The 18,958-nt window shown below is 36.6% G+C and overlaps 1 protein-coding gene across 3 annotated transcripts; it reads right to left on the reverse strand.

Annotated features, from left to right (window-relative positions):
• On the reverse strand, window positions 1–12,087 carry LOC113228419 (protein rhomboid). Of its 3 annotated transcripts, XM_026461718.1 has the most exons (6): window positions 12,006–12,087; window positions 5,174–5,286; window positions 4,242–4,359; window positions 2,595–2,780; window positions 1,598–1,870; window positions 1–1,421 (listed from the first exon to the last, which is right to left on the reverse strand). In XM_026461718.1, exons 2-6 carry the CDS (start codon window positions 5,284–5,286, stop codon window positions 1,182–1,184), a joined length of 930 nt encoding a protein of 309 aa, XP_026317503.1. In that variant the 5' UTR covers window positions 12,006–12,087; the 3' UTR covers window positions 1–1,181. The 3 variants fall into 3 exon arrangements, with proteins under 3 accessions (XP_026317503.1, XP_026317502.1, XP_026317504.1); XM_026461717.1 differs by lacking the exon at window positions 12,006–12,087 and having other exon boundaries at window positions 5,174–5,386; XM_026461719.1 differs by lacking the exons at window positions 5,174–5,286; window positions 12,006–12,087 and adding an exon at window positions 4,723–4,831 and having other exon boundaries at window positions 2–1,421.
• Window positions 12,088–18,958: the final 6,871 nt, after the last annotated feature.

Below are 18,958 nucleotides of genomic sequence, written 5' to 3' on the forward strand. Positions count from 1 at the left end.
ATCAAATTTATAATAATAGGAATCAGGCACATTATAAATATTAAAACTACACTAATGAGTCTTGAGAAATTGTTCTCTAAAATGCCGAAGTTTAGGACGAAATGGACAAACTCTCTTACGTGCTGTAATAGAAGAGTATAATAATAATAATCAATTGATTCAATAAAATAATAAAACTCGCTTTTGAGCATAATCATCATGGATTAAAAAAACAGTTGCAATTGAGCAATAACAATATGCTTATTCCAAACTTTATTTCACTTCACGTTTAATTAAAACAATTGAGGCATATTCAGTTTGGGTGAGCAAAGTTGAAGTTAAATTCTAATCACAATAAAATCAGTTTCAAAGCTCAAAAAGTTTATGGAAATCACTGTTCCACACTAGGGTGCTATTTTAACCTAATCTTTGGTGTGCTGGGTATAATTAAGCCGAACACCTCGACCAAATACTCTGCTGTAGAGGTATATTGAATATGGAATAAAGAGGTTTTATTTTGTTTAGTAGAGCATTTAGTGTGGTGATCGGTATGCACGGGACAAAGTGATGTGTCGCGGTAACGCCTTCCTCCTATAACTACGGACGCTGATTAGGTACAAAAATAATTCGCCTATCCAATATAATTAAGACTACTTAACAATTAAGTATAGCGAGGAGGTCGCTGCAAACAAAAAATGACAACCTCATTATATACACATATAACACTGAGGTTGATATACCTTGATGAACAGAATATCATTTAGAAATCTCACGTTTGAGTATCCATTTGCAAGAGAACTTAATAGCTCCAAATAGCCTATTAAGTTACGCGTTTACGTTTAGAATGTAGTTTCCTCGGGGTTATATCATAGGTATTGTTACTGAATTAACACATCTTAGATTGAACGTACAAATTCACGTGTATAAACGTTGGAGCAAGACGAGCCTCCTCAAATTATAACGCTACTTATCGCGAATCACACTAAGGTAAATTGACTAGGCGTGTTGTGAGTGTGCCGTCCAGCTGACCGGACTAGGCTATCGAAAATAAATCGACAAAAAAATAATATTGATTTTAGAAGTAACACTATTCCTTTGGGATATTGTAATTACAATTCATACAAGTTATCTTTCATGGCAGAATAGTGTCGCTTCGTAGCTTAATCCGGCCGGGCAATATGGCGCTTGGTGCGGCGGGGCGGTCAGAAGCCGGCGACGTCAGGCGGCGGGTCGGGGGGCATGTAGTGCAGTTCGTCGACTGGCATGCTGAATACGTTGTACAGCACGGCGAATAACGTGCAGGCTGCGTAAGCACCCAGCGCCGCCCACCAAAGAAGCCGCTCCCACAGCCGCTGCTGTGCGTGCTTCAGCACTAACAGCCCGATGGTCAGTCCCGCTAATGCGCCCGCTACGTGTGCTGCGTATGATACCGGCGGCGCTTCCTACGATACAAACAAATATCAAAATAATCAAAGCATTGTTTTGATTGGCCTTGGTAAACCGTTCGTAAGATCACCTAATATTTTGGTATTTAAACTGCACTAGTACCTAATGTTGCTGCGAATATCCTAGTCTAGATAAAATACTAAAACTTCACTATGTCGATTTCTATCCTCACCTTAGTATATCTCGCGTGCACAGCGAAGCCGACGTCGCACGACGCGACGGCCAGTGCCGCGACTAATCTCACGGCGCCATATCGCATCGCGTGGAAGTTGAGCAGTGCGTTGGCGAGATGCGCGGCTAGTAACGCGTACACGCCGCCTGAAGCACCCGCAAGGCAAACGTCAGGGTCGAGCACTGACGCTGCAAGAGAGCCTCCCAGAACTCCTGCGAGGTACACCGCGCCGCAGCGTAGAGCACCGTGAACCATCTCTAGAGGTAGACCCACCTATGAGTAAAATCAAAATACAAAATGAGACATATTTTTACCACTACCTACAATAAGACTACGTATGTGCCTATATGGTTTGACATAATATAGTTCCAGAAATCAGAATAAATGGTAGGAATGTTATAATTATTAATACGAACACTTAGAAAAATTTCTTCGATCCGGCCGGATTCGAACCAACGTCTCCTAGCAAACCGTGCCAGACGCTATGCCAACTAAGCCACGGAACGAACCAGAGGACACTCACAAATTATTCTGTGCTTGTTGTCGGATCCTTGTATTTGGTTTTTCAACTTTTTTTATAAATAAGCAATACTTGACCAAATGAAAAGACGCGTGATGCGAATGAAGCTTCATACTTGATACTTGTCTTTTAATTTTGTCGAATGTTACTTATTTGACAGTAATTGTTTCGGACGGAGATCGAGAGTAGACCCCCTGTACCACCGGATCTCAATGATACAATATTATGATGTTATTGAAAATACTAAGACGTTATGGGTAAATTGGCGTGATGATATAGAAAATACACCATCTAAATAGAAGTCTGTTAAAATTTCGTCATAATTTAATTTAGTATTTATTTAATTTAATATTCGTTATAATTATTCATCTTTGTAGTAACATTAGAACAAACTAGTGGAGTAATTTCACAAAAAAATAATTGAATATTGATTCAATAAAACTTTAATGGTAGGAATGTTTAGTATTGCAAGCTTACTGCAAGTTGCACGAGCAGGTTGAAGGCGAGGTGCAGCCAGCCGGCGTGCACAACACTGTAGGTGAGGAACCGCCAGAGCTCCTTCCGCCGATCGGGCCGGTAGACGAGCGGCGAGTCCACGGGCACGGGACCTGCCGTCGCCGCTACTCCGCCTGAACCCCAAGCATACCATGCGAACACGCCCAGCTACAACAACAAAAAAAAATGTTATAAAACCTAGGCTACCATAGTAAGAATAGAGAAGCCACCGATTTATGTTGACATGTGAATTGAGTCTGGCTGGTCTTCTGCAAGATAATAACATTTACAGAAATCATTGTCCTGCAACAATAAATAGTGATAAACTAATTTAACTGAGTAAGAAAACTAATATCGTATTTCGTCGAATCCCTATTGACATTATTCTATCTTAGTAAGTAGCAGAGGCGGTTCGTCCTAAGGAGCGCTGGTGCAGTGAACTCCCACTCCTATCCAACCCACCAAAATAAATTTATTAATTATGCTTTCATATTATATTAGTAACCGCAGTATTTTTTTTTTATTAATGAACGACAGACATACAATTAGATTTTTAACTTTCTCTTTAATATAGTATAGCATACTGACCCTTGAGTGGAGCGCTTCGCGATGCGCTCCTATGAACCGACATTGTTTACAAAATTCAGTACTGAATTCTATGAGTGCGAAAAAGAAATTTCTAAATGGCGCGACACGTGAAACAAAAGATTAGTATGAGGAAATTTAAGCAAGATTTGAGCGGCGCTCCGCGCAAATAAGCAAACCGTATTTTTTTGGCGCGCATTTTATGTGTTGTAAAATTTCTTATTATTCAATCGTTGTTAAGAAGCGTAGTGTTGTTTAGTGGCATTGTTTAAAATGGAAAACTATAATGTGACTTTCATTTTTTATTTAAAATATGTATAGGTAAGTGAACTCCTACTGGAATCCCCCACGAGCCGCCTCTGCTAAATAGCGATAACTTTTTAATGAAGCAGACTGTTTCATTCAAGTCCAATAAACATCCTTGGACTGAGATTTACGTAGCCAGTGACCTGATTCATTATTCATGGAGGAAAATCCGTTACCAGAAATCTACGTGTGGCTTATTGCTTATCTATATAGCAGAGCGCATCAGCGCCTTTACAGAATGGGTGTGCGGTGAATCAACGTGTGACGAGTGTGCCGCTCGCAATACGTTTCAAGTCGAACCAATTGTAATGATTAACGTAAACCGTTTGTTTGTGCGGATGTGAAATCCGCAATTACACTTTTTAATTAACCGAGTAACTGTAGCGTGTATCGAACGGTGCTAGTAGAAAGTGATGCTCTGCACGCTCGGCTATAGTCAAAAGCCCAAATCTGGTCTCAATCACCTTGAAATATGATGCGCTTTACGGTTTATACGCTATTGATTTCATAGCCATTCGTTTCAAACAACTTGCGGATATTGGATACGACATTGGGTTTCAAATAGCAGTGGAAATGGTTTAGTTGTTACTTGTTCCGTGTATCTTAATAAATAAACTATTGCGTAACTTGTGGCATTTGTTATTATTACTATTACATTTATTGTACCTACATGTAAAGTGAAAGTGTAGAAAATGAACCGATATTTTATTAAAGTACAAAATAATTACCAGTACTAACCTCTAGTAAAGTGACACAGATAATGAAGAGCGGTGGTGGGCAGCAGGTATACCTCTCTTGGTAGTATTTTCGCTCCCGCTCCTCAGGAAGCACCTCCATCGCCACTAAGTGCACCATCCTGTGTACAATAAAAATAACACCTTTGTTAATTTCTCTATTATTTATTCAATACTCGTTTTCCTGACTTAAACATTTTTTATCCTGTTTGTTCTCAAGAGCCAAACACAAAACAATAGGCACTATATTCAGGCTAAGTTATTTATGAATGAAACTAATGGTAGAATGAGTGTAAAGAAAATATATGGAATTGTTTGCCTCTTCTACAAGCATAGAGTAACTATCTGATAGTTTATCCTAAATGATTTCGTGGTTAGATAAAAGGTAGGAATTCTGAGAAAAGTGAAAACTTTCTCATGTTTAACTAGAAAAGTGAAGTGTGTATTGGGCATTACCTAAGGGTAATCTTGGTCAATTAACTTACGTTTACAAAGCTATTTTCTATTTAATAGTAATTTATTAACTTTTTTATTGAACGAAGCACAACACATGTCAGCGTGACACGACAGACAACATAAAAAACACTTTTAGCAACAATAGATACAAGACTAGAATTTACAGTTTTCACTAAAATTTAACGTTTACGAAATAATTTTGAAACCATAATTTTGATTTCAAAAATTAAACAGAATACAATTACATTTTGCAATTACATTTTAGGTTTCTACATCGTTAAGTGAAAATTTTACTTAGTGAAAATGAGGTAAAAAGTTATTAATGACAAGTTGAAACACACCTGATTTTACATTATCAATCTTTTTGGTTGCTCGTTATTACAATTTATTGTTTACATTACCGTAAATGATAGCCATCTCTTTCTTTCGCCTAATTGCAAAAACGATTGTATGAAACAAGGCTCTTAGTTAAAAACTGACCTGGCAAATAATGTGGGGTCTTCAAGCAGCAGATGGAAGTCGTTTTCGGAGCAAACTTCGCGGTCGCGCTGATGTACCGCGCATCTATAGCTGCGCGTACGCTTGCCGCTCATCTGAAACAACCATTATACAATTTTCGATGAACACTTATACAAACTTAACTTAACTGCCTCCGTGGCCGAACGGTTACCATGACGACTGCCACGCAGCGGTCCCAGGTTCGATTCCCGGGCTGCGAAAAATATTTGTATGGTCTACATTTATTTCTCTCGTTAGTTTGGGTGTAATTTGTGATTGTCTATGTGTGTGTCCATGGCACCCGCGACACAGGGTCTCCCTATGTTCAGTGTGTGCGTTATTATTTATTTATTTATTTATTTAAAGGTAACCCTTTTATCGCAAGATCGCAGTCTTAGAATAATTTAAAGCTCGTACTCGAACAGGTAATCTGGTTTACACTTCTAAGTGTAAGTAGGTAAGATTTTTCCAGGTGGGGTATGTATAAGAAAACTATTCAAACTATTATGTAGAATTTATTTGTGTAAGTATGACTGTAGTCTGTCGCTATTCCATGTCTAATAGGTTAGGTGACTTAAAATCACTGTGGAGGTAGGTACGTTTTAAGATTTAAAATATAGGCTTATACTTAATAATTATAATTTACAAAAAGTACCTACATGAACGAGTTATTGTTTTTGTATCTTCTAATGTAGATGTGATTAAGTTTTACACCTACTTCCAAAAATAACAAACCATTCGAAATCATTATTACGTTGTCCGATGTGCTTCCAATGTTACTGTCTTTTAACTTCCTAACTATGCTTTTTCATAGTTCCAAAGTAAGCACTGTACGACAAAGTAGCTTTTTAACAATTTTAAGTTGGACTCTAACTTCTAAGCCGAATACTTACCCATATATTTACATGCATTTTAATTTCAGCCAGTAGATACAAATTTTCAAACCATTTACAATACAATTTGGTTGTTTTGTCGCTAGATGTGAGATAGCAATCATCGAAAATAGTATGCCCAGGGTTCTTATGATGTGCAATTTAAAACAACGAATTTTGATAAGTACTTCTGGCGTGAGAATAACATTGTTTCTGGTGATATTTTTGTAGTGCCAAAAACTTTTGATGTTATCATATTTTATACATGAAACAATAAAACGAAATGAGTATTGTTATTGTCTTTCACAGTTTCATTGGTTTGAGAACTAGCGCTTTAGTCGCGGACGGATTTATGTGTCGCGGCGAGTCGCCCGACGACGCGACAGGCGGGCTTGGCACGGTTCCAACGCCTATCGACCCCAAAGTTACAGGGTTGTCTGCTTATTTATTCAGTTTCAGTGTAAGGGAATTCCCAGGAAAAATGTTCTAATTATTTTAATCAGAATAAAGTCAACGTGTTTAAAAAATAATAATCTCGTACGTAGTAATAAAAAACCGACCTCAAAAGTCATTCATCCCCTAGTTTGCCATCCTTAGCGGTGGAATATTTTCTCGAAACTTAAATGGGACCACTACTGAGACGCCATCACAGGTCTTTCCAACAAAAAAGAATCATCAAAATCGGTTCACAAATGGCGAGAAGCTATCGCGTAACATTCATACAAAAAGAAAACATCCAGTCGAATTGAGAACCTCCTCCTTTTTTGACGTCATTTAAAAACAGGTGAATTTCATCCCATTCAGTCCAATCAAGAATGAATTGATTTCGATACTTATTAATTGTCTTAATAACTAACAGCCTCATTAGCGTTAGGTTACAATTAATAAATAAAAGAAAAACTTATTTAGTTCCTGTACAGTCAAGAGCACATCAAGCTTGACATTTTGGATTTGAGCCGTTCTTATTGTAAGCACCGTATAGAATAGAATTAACGTGCTCTTAACCCTGTATAAAAATGATGGATGTTTGAAAATTACATCCCTCCACACCTGCTACAATATTGAAGGATAAGTTCCTACGTTATTCCACTTCTCCCATATTGTAGTCATGAGTTATTGAAAGGGCCAGTTACCACACTTGTCGACTCGGAATAAATATGTGTATTTAGCTGGGAAAAGTTTAAAGTCTATGCTATGACATCGAAAAAGACGTTGCGTGTTTTGTTTCCACTCGGACCGTCGAAGCGAAATGCGCATCTTATTCGCTCTTATTGCATGCACATAAAGTTTTTTCTGACCGGCTTTACTCCCTTGCCATAAATTATGAACAATATAGAGTGTTTCATTTATTAATGTCACGGTTTATTGTATGTAAGTAGTAAATTAATATCTACTCATTCAATATTGCCGTCCTTGAGATACTTGCCGTTCTTCATCGATATTTTAAAAAAAACCTTGTAACTTAGGTCAAGGCATTTGTAAACAAAATACTTCCTGTCTAGAGTTGATTAGAACGCTATCCGACTTATGTGTATGCATAATAAATAACTTTAGTTTTACGTATTATCCTGTAACTTTACTATTAGGTACATGAAAAATGACAAAGAAAATTTTTTTTTTCAATTGGCATGCCACAATGATTTTATGTTTGGCAGATCGAGAATCAACTCAAGCAAACTATCGACGTTTTTTTATAATTAGCGCCTAACTGTTAAGAGGGTGTAAATCATAAATTAATAAGAACTATACGCGACTAATATATAGTGGGTTGGGACGACGGTAAGTGGCTTAGCGCGGGTGGGCGGTGGCGGTGAACGGCTGGCCAAGATCGCGATGCCGAAGCCTCCCAGACTGCCGCATTGTCTCCCCAGTCGTTCAACTCCGATTCCCACGAGACTGCGAAATGTCCAATGCCAAAATCCAAACGCAAATAGCCTAGACGCGCCGCAGACGCTGGCTAAATCTGTCGTCGCAACAATCCCCACGTCTAATTTAGACGATATGTGAAATAACACGTTCAGATTAAACTTGTCCAGTATCAAACACCGCGATTATACATCGGTTAAAAACACCAACCTATTTTTGTTACAATTCTAGGCCACTGTCTACTATCACGTTCACTTCATTAACCCATTTTGTAGCGTGACCTACTATCCTTGATCCTCACCAATACGTAGATTTTTGTTAAAGAGTACCCAACTGCGCCATTACATTATCAAGTGCGAAGTTGTTATTTAGATGTGATTTTTTTTTATAATAATACGTGACGGGACGAACAAGTAGTAAGTCGTATAAGTAAGTTGTATTTCGAAGGTGCAGGTTACTGTAGAGTGCATTGTCGTTTGGTGGCGAGGATCGGTGGGCGCTTAGATGGTGGGTCGCACACAGACAGCGGCGGCGGCATCGGCGAGCGTGGGCGCCGCGTGACTCACGCCGACATCCGACACGTCCGATTCGTATCCGGAACCACTAACTAGGCACTATTGCCATTGCTCGTCAAACGAGCGCACGGGCCTACGCGACATATTACTCATTTCAATAACTTGTGTTCTCATTCATGACTTATGTAGTTTGCGAAACTTATGTAAAATAAGGAGAGAGGAGTATACATCCTCGTAAGTTACAATATTTTGCAAGAAAATAGTGGTGTTTCACACACCGGGAAAAATAAAATAAAATTTGAGTAATGAATGTACTCCACATAATAGTACTCTAAATGTTTACAATATTACATATTTTTGCTTTTAGCCTGTTAATAAAAGTTGATAAAATAACACGTAGGTACGTGTATGGGAGCTGATTTATTGGCCGGTGACTTATGGCCACCTACGCTCGAATAGATCGCTGTGGCTATATGAATGGAATGGTATAATTGATTTTCTTGTTTAGTTCATTCACTTGTATTATTCATTTGAACCTTATAAATATTTAAAGCTCCAATGACATGAATAACAATTGAAATGTACACTAAAATTATTAAAGAAGAAACGTGTATTTGTATGTTTATTTATTTGTTTCACAACGCAATCCTCAGTATACATCAATATCGCTTTTCACATCGTTTACGCCAATATTGTCCCAAGTTAATTATCGTGGAGAAATTAATAAATGTTCTAACGGGAAATCAAGACAATTAAAGCATTCTTTGTCAGATAAAAATCTCGATTCCTCTACACTCCATTCTGTGCTTTCGCTAGAGAATAATGACTTCTTCAAGGGAATCCGCTGCGCTCGACAGGGGGTTTTATCTAAATCTAGCATATTAATGTTAGATTTAGTATAGTGAAGTGATGTGCCGGTCACGTGAACGCTGGGAGCGTTCCCACGCGCCCACCTCCGCACTATTATGTTCTAATCTTTTCCAGTCTTTCCATTATTGTGATGCCGTGAAAGTACACCATACGTTTTGCAAGCGGGAAGCAAAAGTATTGCGGAATTCAACTATCTACCTATTCAGAAAACGCTATTAACGTGCATACACATTATTATATTCCATTTGGTCTTTATTTATCCAAATTGGATTCGAGTTACATGCAAGATTAAAATCAAATCAATAAATTCATAAAATTTGTATAAAGTTTATTGGGGTTATTTGAATTGATCCTACCGGTGACTGGTACATTACGATGGCAAACCGTGGGTAGCCGTTCCTTCCTGCCAGAACTTCCGCTTGTAACCGCATTCCCAATGCTGTGGCGATGTTAGCCAGGTATTGAGTCTACCTACTTAATTTGTATCATGATTCATGGCCGGATTCATTTTCCGAATGACCTTCACAATTCTGCATTTATCCGATTTGTGAATGGAATGCGCTGTTGCGTCTGCTACTGTAGCGCACGCGTCTGTCCCAGCGGTAACATGTTCCAACTAGTCACGAAGTAGGGTTCTTATGTATCATCATCATCATTATCAGTTTTTGTTTGCCCTACAACCAGCTCTAAGTTTAATTTCGCAAAAACTATTAAGCGTGGCTAATTTTGTAATGTAATTGATGCAGTAACGTTATAATAGACAGTATGTTGGTAAGTTATAGATGAAGTTATAAGTCCAATTTGTTCATAGACTGGATCAAGTCCCAAATTGGTGATATTCGTCACGTTAAGTAGTGTCGGTATTACCAACATATTTTTACAAAAAGGCTTAACGAATTGAGGCAGTCAATAAAGTTAAAAGTTTTAAGACACTGGTAAAATCTTGGATAAATTAAAATTGCGTGTGAGAATTTAGTTGCCCGCTATTCTTGCGTTATACATTGCAGAATTTTGTTGCTTTTGTTGATGTGGTGCTGATAATTTTAATTTTGATTCATTGGCCGTGCATGTCGTTTTGGTGTTCAAAAATTAGTAACACAAGTTTAATCAAATTAAATCGGATAGGTCCGTTACGTGTAATTCACGATTTCAGTACATCGAATTAGTTCTATTTCGTTGGTTTCAGAGAGTGCTCATACCGTGAAGTTAGTAGCGGTTGATCTACATAAAAAATAGAGCATAAATCAGGCTTCGATTTCCCAGGCGATTATGCACGCTCGTGAGTTACTGAAGAATATTAGAAATGTTCAGTCCATAGTTTGCTAACAATGTGGTATATTCAATGGAATAGGATACAAAAATCCAATTTTGGTTTTTGTTACCGTGAATTACGTGAACAAATCTGGAATAACTTTCCAATAGTTATCGTGCTTTCCAACAATACCCAAATTTGGTGAAAAGAAAACAAATTTTTGGTCACGTTTCACGTTAAAATACAGTGTTTCCGTGCCTTACTTGTTGGTGGTCATTTTTTATATGTGACTTATAAACGTCGAAGAGAAACTCGATTTTTATTAAATATCGATTTTCTTTTATTCTATTATAAAAAGCGATTTAGGATTTTATTTTAGAATAATGTAAAACTGTGGAACAAATGTAGCAGTATTTGCACATTGTAGATTCATCACTCATATTCATTGTTTTATATGATTATTGTACAAATCAGGCAAAAAACATACATTTATTTATTCTGGTAGCGTTTTGTTTGACCTCAAATAAAACACTACCAAAATGAATATTTGGGTGTTTTTCTCTGATTTATAAATGCCTGATTGTTGGTACAATCTACTTTTTTGATACATATTACATTTATATTATTTGGATACGTTTATGCTTATGTATTAGCTGGGTATAAGTTTCATAAATCTTAAATATTCAAAATCGGCTATTTAACAAAACACATAGGTACATAGGCCAGTTATACAACTAAGACAATTCACCTAGTTTGCGTGGGCATGGTACACCTACGTTTTCGACCATTTTTTCCTAAGTAAAGTTTGCAATAAGGAACACTATGTGAAATAAAATATATAACCGTGGTTCGCACTTAAATAATTTAGTAAATAAATAAATACATTCTACAATTTGATGTGTATTTGTGTACATAATCAATTTAAAATAAAGTTGGAAATGAAACTAAAATTTTCAGATCTAAATCGCGTAATATTTTTTTTTAAAACAAAGTAACGGTTTGGGCCCTTTACAGGTCCAATGATCACGGCCGTCAGCTGTGTAAAAATCGCAAAAACCTAAGAACTCGATATCAGACAAAAGCGTTATAAAAATAAAATATCAAAAATACTCATTCGTAGTACAATATGCATACAACAAATATTTTTAGTTTAATGCATAAAAAAATCTAAAAAATAAAAAAAAATATTATTAAATAAAAATAATTTAAATTAAGAGCGTAGAACACGTTTAAAACAATAGGAGTAGGTTACTGGAGCTAACCTAATTATAATATGATTTGTGATGTCAAAAACATAACCTAGTCTAATATTTCTCTTTTGATTGCACATGGCGAAAGTAAAATTTTTAAAGTAACAAAGCTACAGAGACGTAGAAAGAAAGTTAAAGTATTTTAAAGAGACACCATATAATCTAGGAAATAAACAAAACCAAACTTACTCATATTTTTTTCGAAGAGATAAGAACTGTCACTTGAAAAATAAATTAGTCAAAAAAACTAAGAAAATCGTCACTGCACAAAGCCACTGATATTATTTTTAATAAATATAAGTTAAGAAATTAATTTGTTTGGTAGATTTTCGATATTTCTATAGTTTGATAAACACGCGAGTGTAAACAATCGGTGTTAAACTGTGAGAACGATACGCGCTCACATAACGAAGTCTCGTTGCCGACTGACTTTTCGTTTGTATTGGTTGGCTGGCTGACTATACGATTGTCGATCGTTCGGTCGCGTTTCGTTTTCGTCCAAGCACTCGTTTACTTTTTTCTTAGCCTGCGGTGAGGTTAGTGGTGGTTTTGATCGGCATCGATTTTTTTTTTTGGGGTTGTTCCGTTTTCACAATCGGAAATTCCGATTAGGATTTGTTTTAGTTACATGAATGTTATTTCTATGTTAAGTAACTAAAATATTTCTATTTCTACTTTAGCACTGATTGCATAAGGATTAACTAGCTTAAAATATAATTCTGAATAAGGCACAACTTATGTCACGCATTTAGACCTATCCTATCCTATTAGTTGACATTTAATAAGTATAGATAAGTATAAATAGGGCTCTATTGATAATTATGCCTTGATTAGATTTCTTCACATATTATGTGTTTTTAAAATAAATTTTGGACATCATAAGATTACACAACTTTGCGAAACTTGTGAAGTTTCCAACCATACATTACAGTCATACAGGCGTAGTACACGGCAATTTTTGGGCATTTAACATAGGTACTAATAGTTTATTTAAATAAAGGTGTTGCCTTTAAATTTCAACACCTTTACGTGACTCATGATAAGAACAATCTACAGTGCCAGTTCAAAGTTCTACTAGTCAAAACATAAGTTTAGATAGGTATATCACATTATAGAAGTAATTCAGGGACTTCAGAACTTACGATTAATTCGAAAGGATGTGCTATATGTTTAGATGAACAGGTAATATTTTAACTACTAATGAATTCTGCACTTAATTTATTTTAAGTATTTTATGTAAGTAAGTAGGAATAAAAATGCCGTCCTTACATCGTAAAAAACGTAATCTACATTTTTAGCGAAATTGAGTTATTAACATGTCTGGAATTAGTGAAACGAGATCTACAACCCCCTATAAGCGGTTTATTTATATCTAAATATAGTTTCAGTTTCATTGTTAAGCAAAATCAGCGTAGTTGAAATTTTTCAAAGTAAAAAGTCTGGGTGCCAAAATATCTCGAAAGTTATCAAAATACAACTGCTTGTTTAAGTCACGGAGGGTTGATTAGGTATTCTGCTATGTAAACGTGTGTACGCTCGGCGTCCGATTCGTATTCGTTCCGAATTCGAGACTATATAAATCTAGAAAAGTCGGACCCGCTTCGGATGTCACTTGTGCGCTTGTGCACTAAGTCCGATTCAAATCCTAAAAAATACGAATATCGCTTCTACACCGAGAAATAGAAAGATCCCTGTGACATTTCGGGCCGTCATTTCTTGGATTCGAAACGAATACGAATCGGATGCAGTGGGCAAATGCGCTGGCTCAGTAATGGTACCTGACTATTATCAAAAACCGTAAAGTCCTTCCTAACTTGTTATAAATAGAAATAAGAAATTACAAAGAAGCTCCGCCATATGTGGACATTTTGCTAATTACTTAGAAAGTAATGCCGGTAGTGCCAGGTAAACAATTATTCATTTTCCCATGTAGCCATAATTGTAAAGTTTTTGTTTAGCTAACATCTGTTTAACACGTGCGGAAGTATTTTGTAAAACATAATTATTTATTTGGTTTTTGCAATTAGGTGCCTTTTTACTTTTAAGCATTTCACCTATTGTTTTTTTGAATGAAATAATAGGCAAACGACAAGATATTGGTTTCTACATGGTTAAAAATTGATTTGGGTGAGGATTAGGTACGTCTCAAATGCCACGAAAATTATGAAAACTAAGATAACATTTTACCCATTGGTTTATGGGTTTAGGATGTTCAAATAATGACAACACGTGTAATACGCATAATAAAAAATACATTATATAACTTGAACAGTTTGGAAATTCATAAATATATATATATACATGGCGCTCTCTAATAAGGTGGAATCATCAGTTTTTGCTGTCCAGCGAGCTGTGGATGACATGGTGTTGATACTAATATGCAGCATATGGCGGCAAAACTTTGATCCTCTGTCTAATGACATTTCACGCTTTATTAACGCCAGTATTTTTACGAAATTAACTGGATATTTTGGTGGGATTTTGGAGTGAGTATCTACAGCAATAACGTAAGTTTTTTTATATGAGTACATCTACATATATGTATATTTTAATAAATAGGAATAACTAGTTAGTACGACGCTGAAATCTTCAAGGGCTTTAAAATTTGTATATATAAGCAGTCTTCACTAAGTACATCAACACATAAACTTGGTATAAACGATATTATATACAGAAAGAGATTGGTCTCAGTAGAGGCAAATTACTTCTCTAGGTATTAAAAATACACTTACACTCAAAAATATATCAAATAATGTAAACTGTTATTATTTACAGTTAAATTATATTGACTTGTAAACCAAACTATATTATAATAATAATAAAGTAAATTATATTAACTTGCCGTATTTAACGGCAAGTTTGAACTTTATGTTATTTAAGATAATCCTGCCAAGATTCTGCCTATGTTAAAGATATTCTCAAGAATCGTTAAAATTATCAATGTTATATTAAAGTTTGTAGTTATCATTTCTTCCGTCCTATAAGTTATCCAGGTGCATGGTCTCGTGCAGGTCTATCCGCCCGCACATGTGTTGTATTGGCAACAAACGCAGGTGGACACCGGGGGGCTAATTTAGCCAATATTTATTTGCAAGATGGCGGCCTAAGAGCCCATTACCGGTGCCATTTGGCGAAGCGGCTCTCGTAATGAGATGACCGCCTTTGTGTGAAATAGGTCGAAGGGAACCCTAGGTCGGCTTTCGTTGTGTTTTTCTACACAACTGTTCTTTTAGGAAACCGAATTGTAAATTTCGATGTTGATGGTACTCTATGTAGTGTATTATTTTTCAATATGTATTTAAGATACAGATTTACACAATAAGTATTTAAGGTAGGAGGTATAAGTCGTTACAAATAAGCAAACCTTAAACGGTATTGTTTGTTTGGAACATATTTTTGGTACCCAATTATTTGCAATGTTACTAGATGCAATTGGCAGCCCCATATCTTTCTACATTAGTTTTGATTATAGTGACCCTCCCTACTGACCCTTAGGGTATACGAGAAGGGCAATATAACCTGTGCGCGCACAGGAACCTTATAAGTTGAGGTTCTGACCTTAGATCACCCAGATCACCTAGATCACCCTGTACGGGTTATCACAGACCTGTGTCACTTGACTTCATTCGTTCTCGAGAGGCTAGTGCCTCGAGTGAGCCGCCCCGGGTGCACGTACAGTACCCTCCCTATTTTCCAGATAAGTACCGGAGCTGTAGGCACGCTCCCTTCCCGTTGCGCATTGCACAACTAGCGGTTGCCACCGCTATCTCACCGTCTACTCTAAGTCCACTACCAAATCTCATTAGTGGCGGAGCTGTAAGGCACGCGATCACTTCCCAATTCCGAAAAACGACGTCTCTCCAGTTCCCAATAGACCGGAGGATATCTAGCTTATCCTCTACTGCCAGTCGTAGTGTCCGGTGACAATGTTCGGACATAGCTTCCAACTTAAAGGGCAACTCACGTGCCCCCCGTGTCTCCTCGCCTCATGCCCTCAACCGGAGCGCTAGCTGCGCACGAGGCAGACGAGACGAGACAGACTCACCGGCCCGTCTCAGATGCAGGTGGCAGTAGGTATTACATCACTAGCCACAACTAGTCGATAACGTGGAAGGTTGTATAGTGTATAATGTCTATTATCATATATATGGGCAGCCGTATTGTATAAAGCGCCGTACTCCTTTACGACTAGCCGGTTTGCAAAACGGTGCTGTTTTCTAATACGACTACCTCATGTTCAGCCGGATTGTGATCACGATACGTTCTACGAAGCGGCGGCCAACGCGACGTTTACCTGTATTGTTCATAAAGGAAATGTCGTGGCCGTGGTACTTGTCTGTTCGATACCAGAGTGTAATTTAAAAGCGAAGGTGGAGTAGTGTCTATTTTCCATAATATAGTTTACAACGCTGAATCTTCGTTTCGACAAAATGATTATTGTTACACACTGGATTCCATGGTGGTTTAAAAGAAAACAAATATATTTTACAAAGGTCAAATCTTGGTTGCGTTCCTTATTCATTAGGTTAGGTTAGTTAGTAGGTATACGAAAAAGCAGAAACGAATATTTGCGTTTGCGAGCATGTTTTCAGGTCAAATCATTATAATAATTAATATAATTTACGATAAAGATGAGTAATAATAGTTTTCAGTAAAATATAAATGAAGTTGGTAGAGTATTACGTCAGCAAGATTTTTCGGAACCTCAGTATTTCGTTCGGTTATTTTTATTTGCACAAAGGAAGATAACTGCGTTATTTGCTAAGGTACGAAACCTTAGCAAATAACGCAGTTATCTTCCTTTGTTGCCCGTGGAACTACCAGCAGAACTACTAGTAGTTCCACGGGCAATAATAATCTCCCGTATAATTACCGATAGGCCTTGTAGTACCACGGGTAAGTAATTATCTTCATATTTTGAATAAGCTCATTTTTAATTTACTATTCGGAGCTTTTATTACTGCCCGTATATTTTAATTATCATTATATATATATTTTAGTAATTATCAAAAGAGAAATAATTTCTTATTTATGCATATTTCTTAGCCGCTTTGTGAACGTGCTTTTTTTTTGGGCGAATTGCAATCCAGCGGAACATGAGGTAGCCGTATTAGAAAACAGCGCCGTTTTGCATACCGGCTAGACGTAATGTAATACGGCGCTTTATACAATACGGCTGCGACATATACATGCATAATAAAGCACAGCACAGTATCAAATAAGCATCTCAGGTCTCATGTGTTAAACAGTGATCTAAAGATTATTTATTATATTAGTATCAATATGACCCTGTTGGGTCGCCGCTATTGAAAATATGAACATAAGTTATTGCTAGCATAAGCTATTGAAAATATGAACATAATGTGACTTGAAAAGGTATAGAACATAAGAAATAATATTAAAAGAAAACTGTTCTAAAAATGTATAAGTATATAATAATATAGTAGTTTTTGCGCAGTATCATACTCGTACATTAGAACAGTGGGTAGGGTAGGTATAGTTCTTTTTGAGACTGATAACTTTTCGTCAAATGAGCGTTAGAGCGTTTGCTACACTACACTACCTACACTACACTACCTGGCATCACGTCCGATTCGTGTCAGTTCCGAATTCGAGAAATGACGGTCCGAATTGTCACGGGGATCATTTTATCTCTAGGTGTACGAGCGATATTCGTATTTTTTCGGATTCGGACTTTGAAAAGTTGTATCTAGTTGAACAAATTGGAATATTTGTGTCCCTTTAGTTCAGCTGATTGAACTTTATTTATTTATTTATTTATTTATTTATTGCATATCACACATGAAGCTTACAGATAGTACTTACAATATAGGGCAGTTAATATGTGACGCCCTGCAAGGGCACAGCAACTGTGGAAGACAGTCTCACATTGACATTATTAATACAGCAATTTAATTATATACTTGAACTTAGTGGAATAGATGACTTAGTGCACAAGCGACATCCGAAGTAGTTCCGAGTTTTCTAGACTTGTATAGTCTCGGATTCAGAACGAATACGAATCGGATCCAGTGCGCAAACACTCTTATGGTGTTTAATGAATTGATTGTTTTGTGTCTGCAAGGAATTATCCGTGGGGATTCTGTTGTCGATTTTAATATCCACTACAAAAGGAGCTTGATTTAAAATAAATTTTTATGTCCGAGGTTCAAAGGTTGTGTGTAGTTTGTTTGAATGGAAAATTGTTTCTTTCTGTTGACCAATTTGCATATTTCCAAAGTGTAGAGTCAGCACTCTCACAGTCATAATTACTAAATTAATCGAGTATAATCGACGAATATCGACTCAACGAATAGTCGTGGAGTCGATATTCTTATACATTTCTGTTGTGAAGTGGATAAATTTAAGGTGTCTGTGCATTTCCCCACAAAATGACAGCACAGCTTATGTGGTACAGCTCAGTCAGGCATGAGTATACTGTCCTGAATTACGTGCTGAAAGGGATTCGTAAGGTAGAACGTGAAACTTTCATATACGTTCATCTCACACCAATGCTATAAAGCTTTTGTAACTACATTTTGTATGATACCCACTCATCCTCATATTTAGAAGAACAGCGACTACATATTGTCTATCATCTAGAAAATTTAATATGTATGTTTATAATGTTGCTGTTTTTCCTAAACCTGTGTTCAGTCTCATCATTAGAAGAGATCTCAATTTCACAGAAGAAGTAGAGTCTTTGTGATAGTGTTGATTCAGATGTTTTTGCAAAAGTTGAAAGAAGTGCTACAATTGTCCGTAAATATAAATAATAAGCAAAACAATAAAAGTAAGTATATAACAAACTAAATGTTAAGTCTGTGGGATTGCCCTTTGACGTCTTGGCTCGACAATATATATTTTTACCAAGTCGTGGACAGTACTTTTCGAAACTCATTGATTTATTATAAATACTAAGCAAATAACTCGTTTATTTGCACATTATTTAATAAATGTTGGTGGTAATTCGTTTAAGTCAAATTTTTTAGGTTTCATATTGCGGATAATTTTGTGTACTTTTTGGCTCCACTGGTGTATGACAGAATTTTGGGAATGACCGCTTGTTGTACTCTTTGATGACGAAGGTGGACTGCCCGCAGTTAAATTTTTTTGATTACCTACCGATACAAAATGGTCTT

Source organism: Hyposmocoma kahamanoa, unplaced genomic scaffold (assembly GCF_003589595.1).
Source record: "Hyposmocoma kahamanoa isolate Upper Pololo Valley unplaced genomic scaffold, ASM358959v1 232, whole genome shotgun sequence".
Taxonomy (NCBI): Eukaryota; Metazoa; Arthropoda; class Insecta; order Lepidoptera; family Cosmopterigidae; genus Hyposmocoma; species Hyposmocoma kahamanoa.

What these genes read in the sequence shown, in the direction of transcription:
- LOC113228419 (XM_026461718.1), bottom strand. Translation starts at nt 5,286, where the DNA reads ATGAGCGGCAAGCGTACGCGCAGCTATAGATGCGCGGTACATCAGCGC. An exon ending in ACCTGCTCGTGCAACTTGCA is followed by an intron (nt 1,871 to 2,594) that starts GTAAGCTTGCAA and finishes TTTTACTCATAG; the next exon opens with GTGGGTCTACCTCTAGAGAT. An exon ending in TGCACGCGAGATATACTAAG is followed by an intron (nt 1,422 to 1,597) that starts GTGAGGATAGAA and finishes TTTGTATCGTAG; the next exon opens with GAAGCGCCGCCGGTATCATA.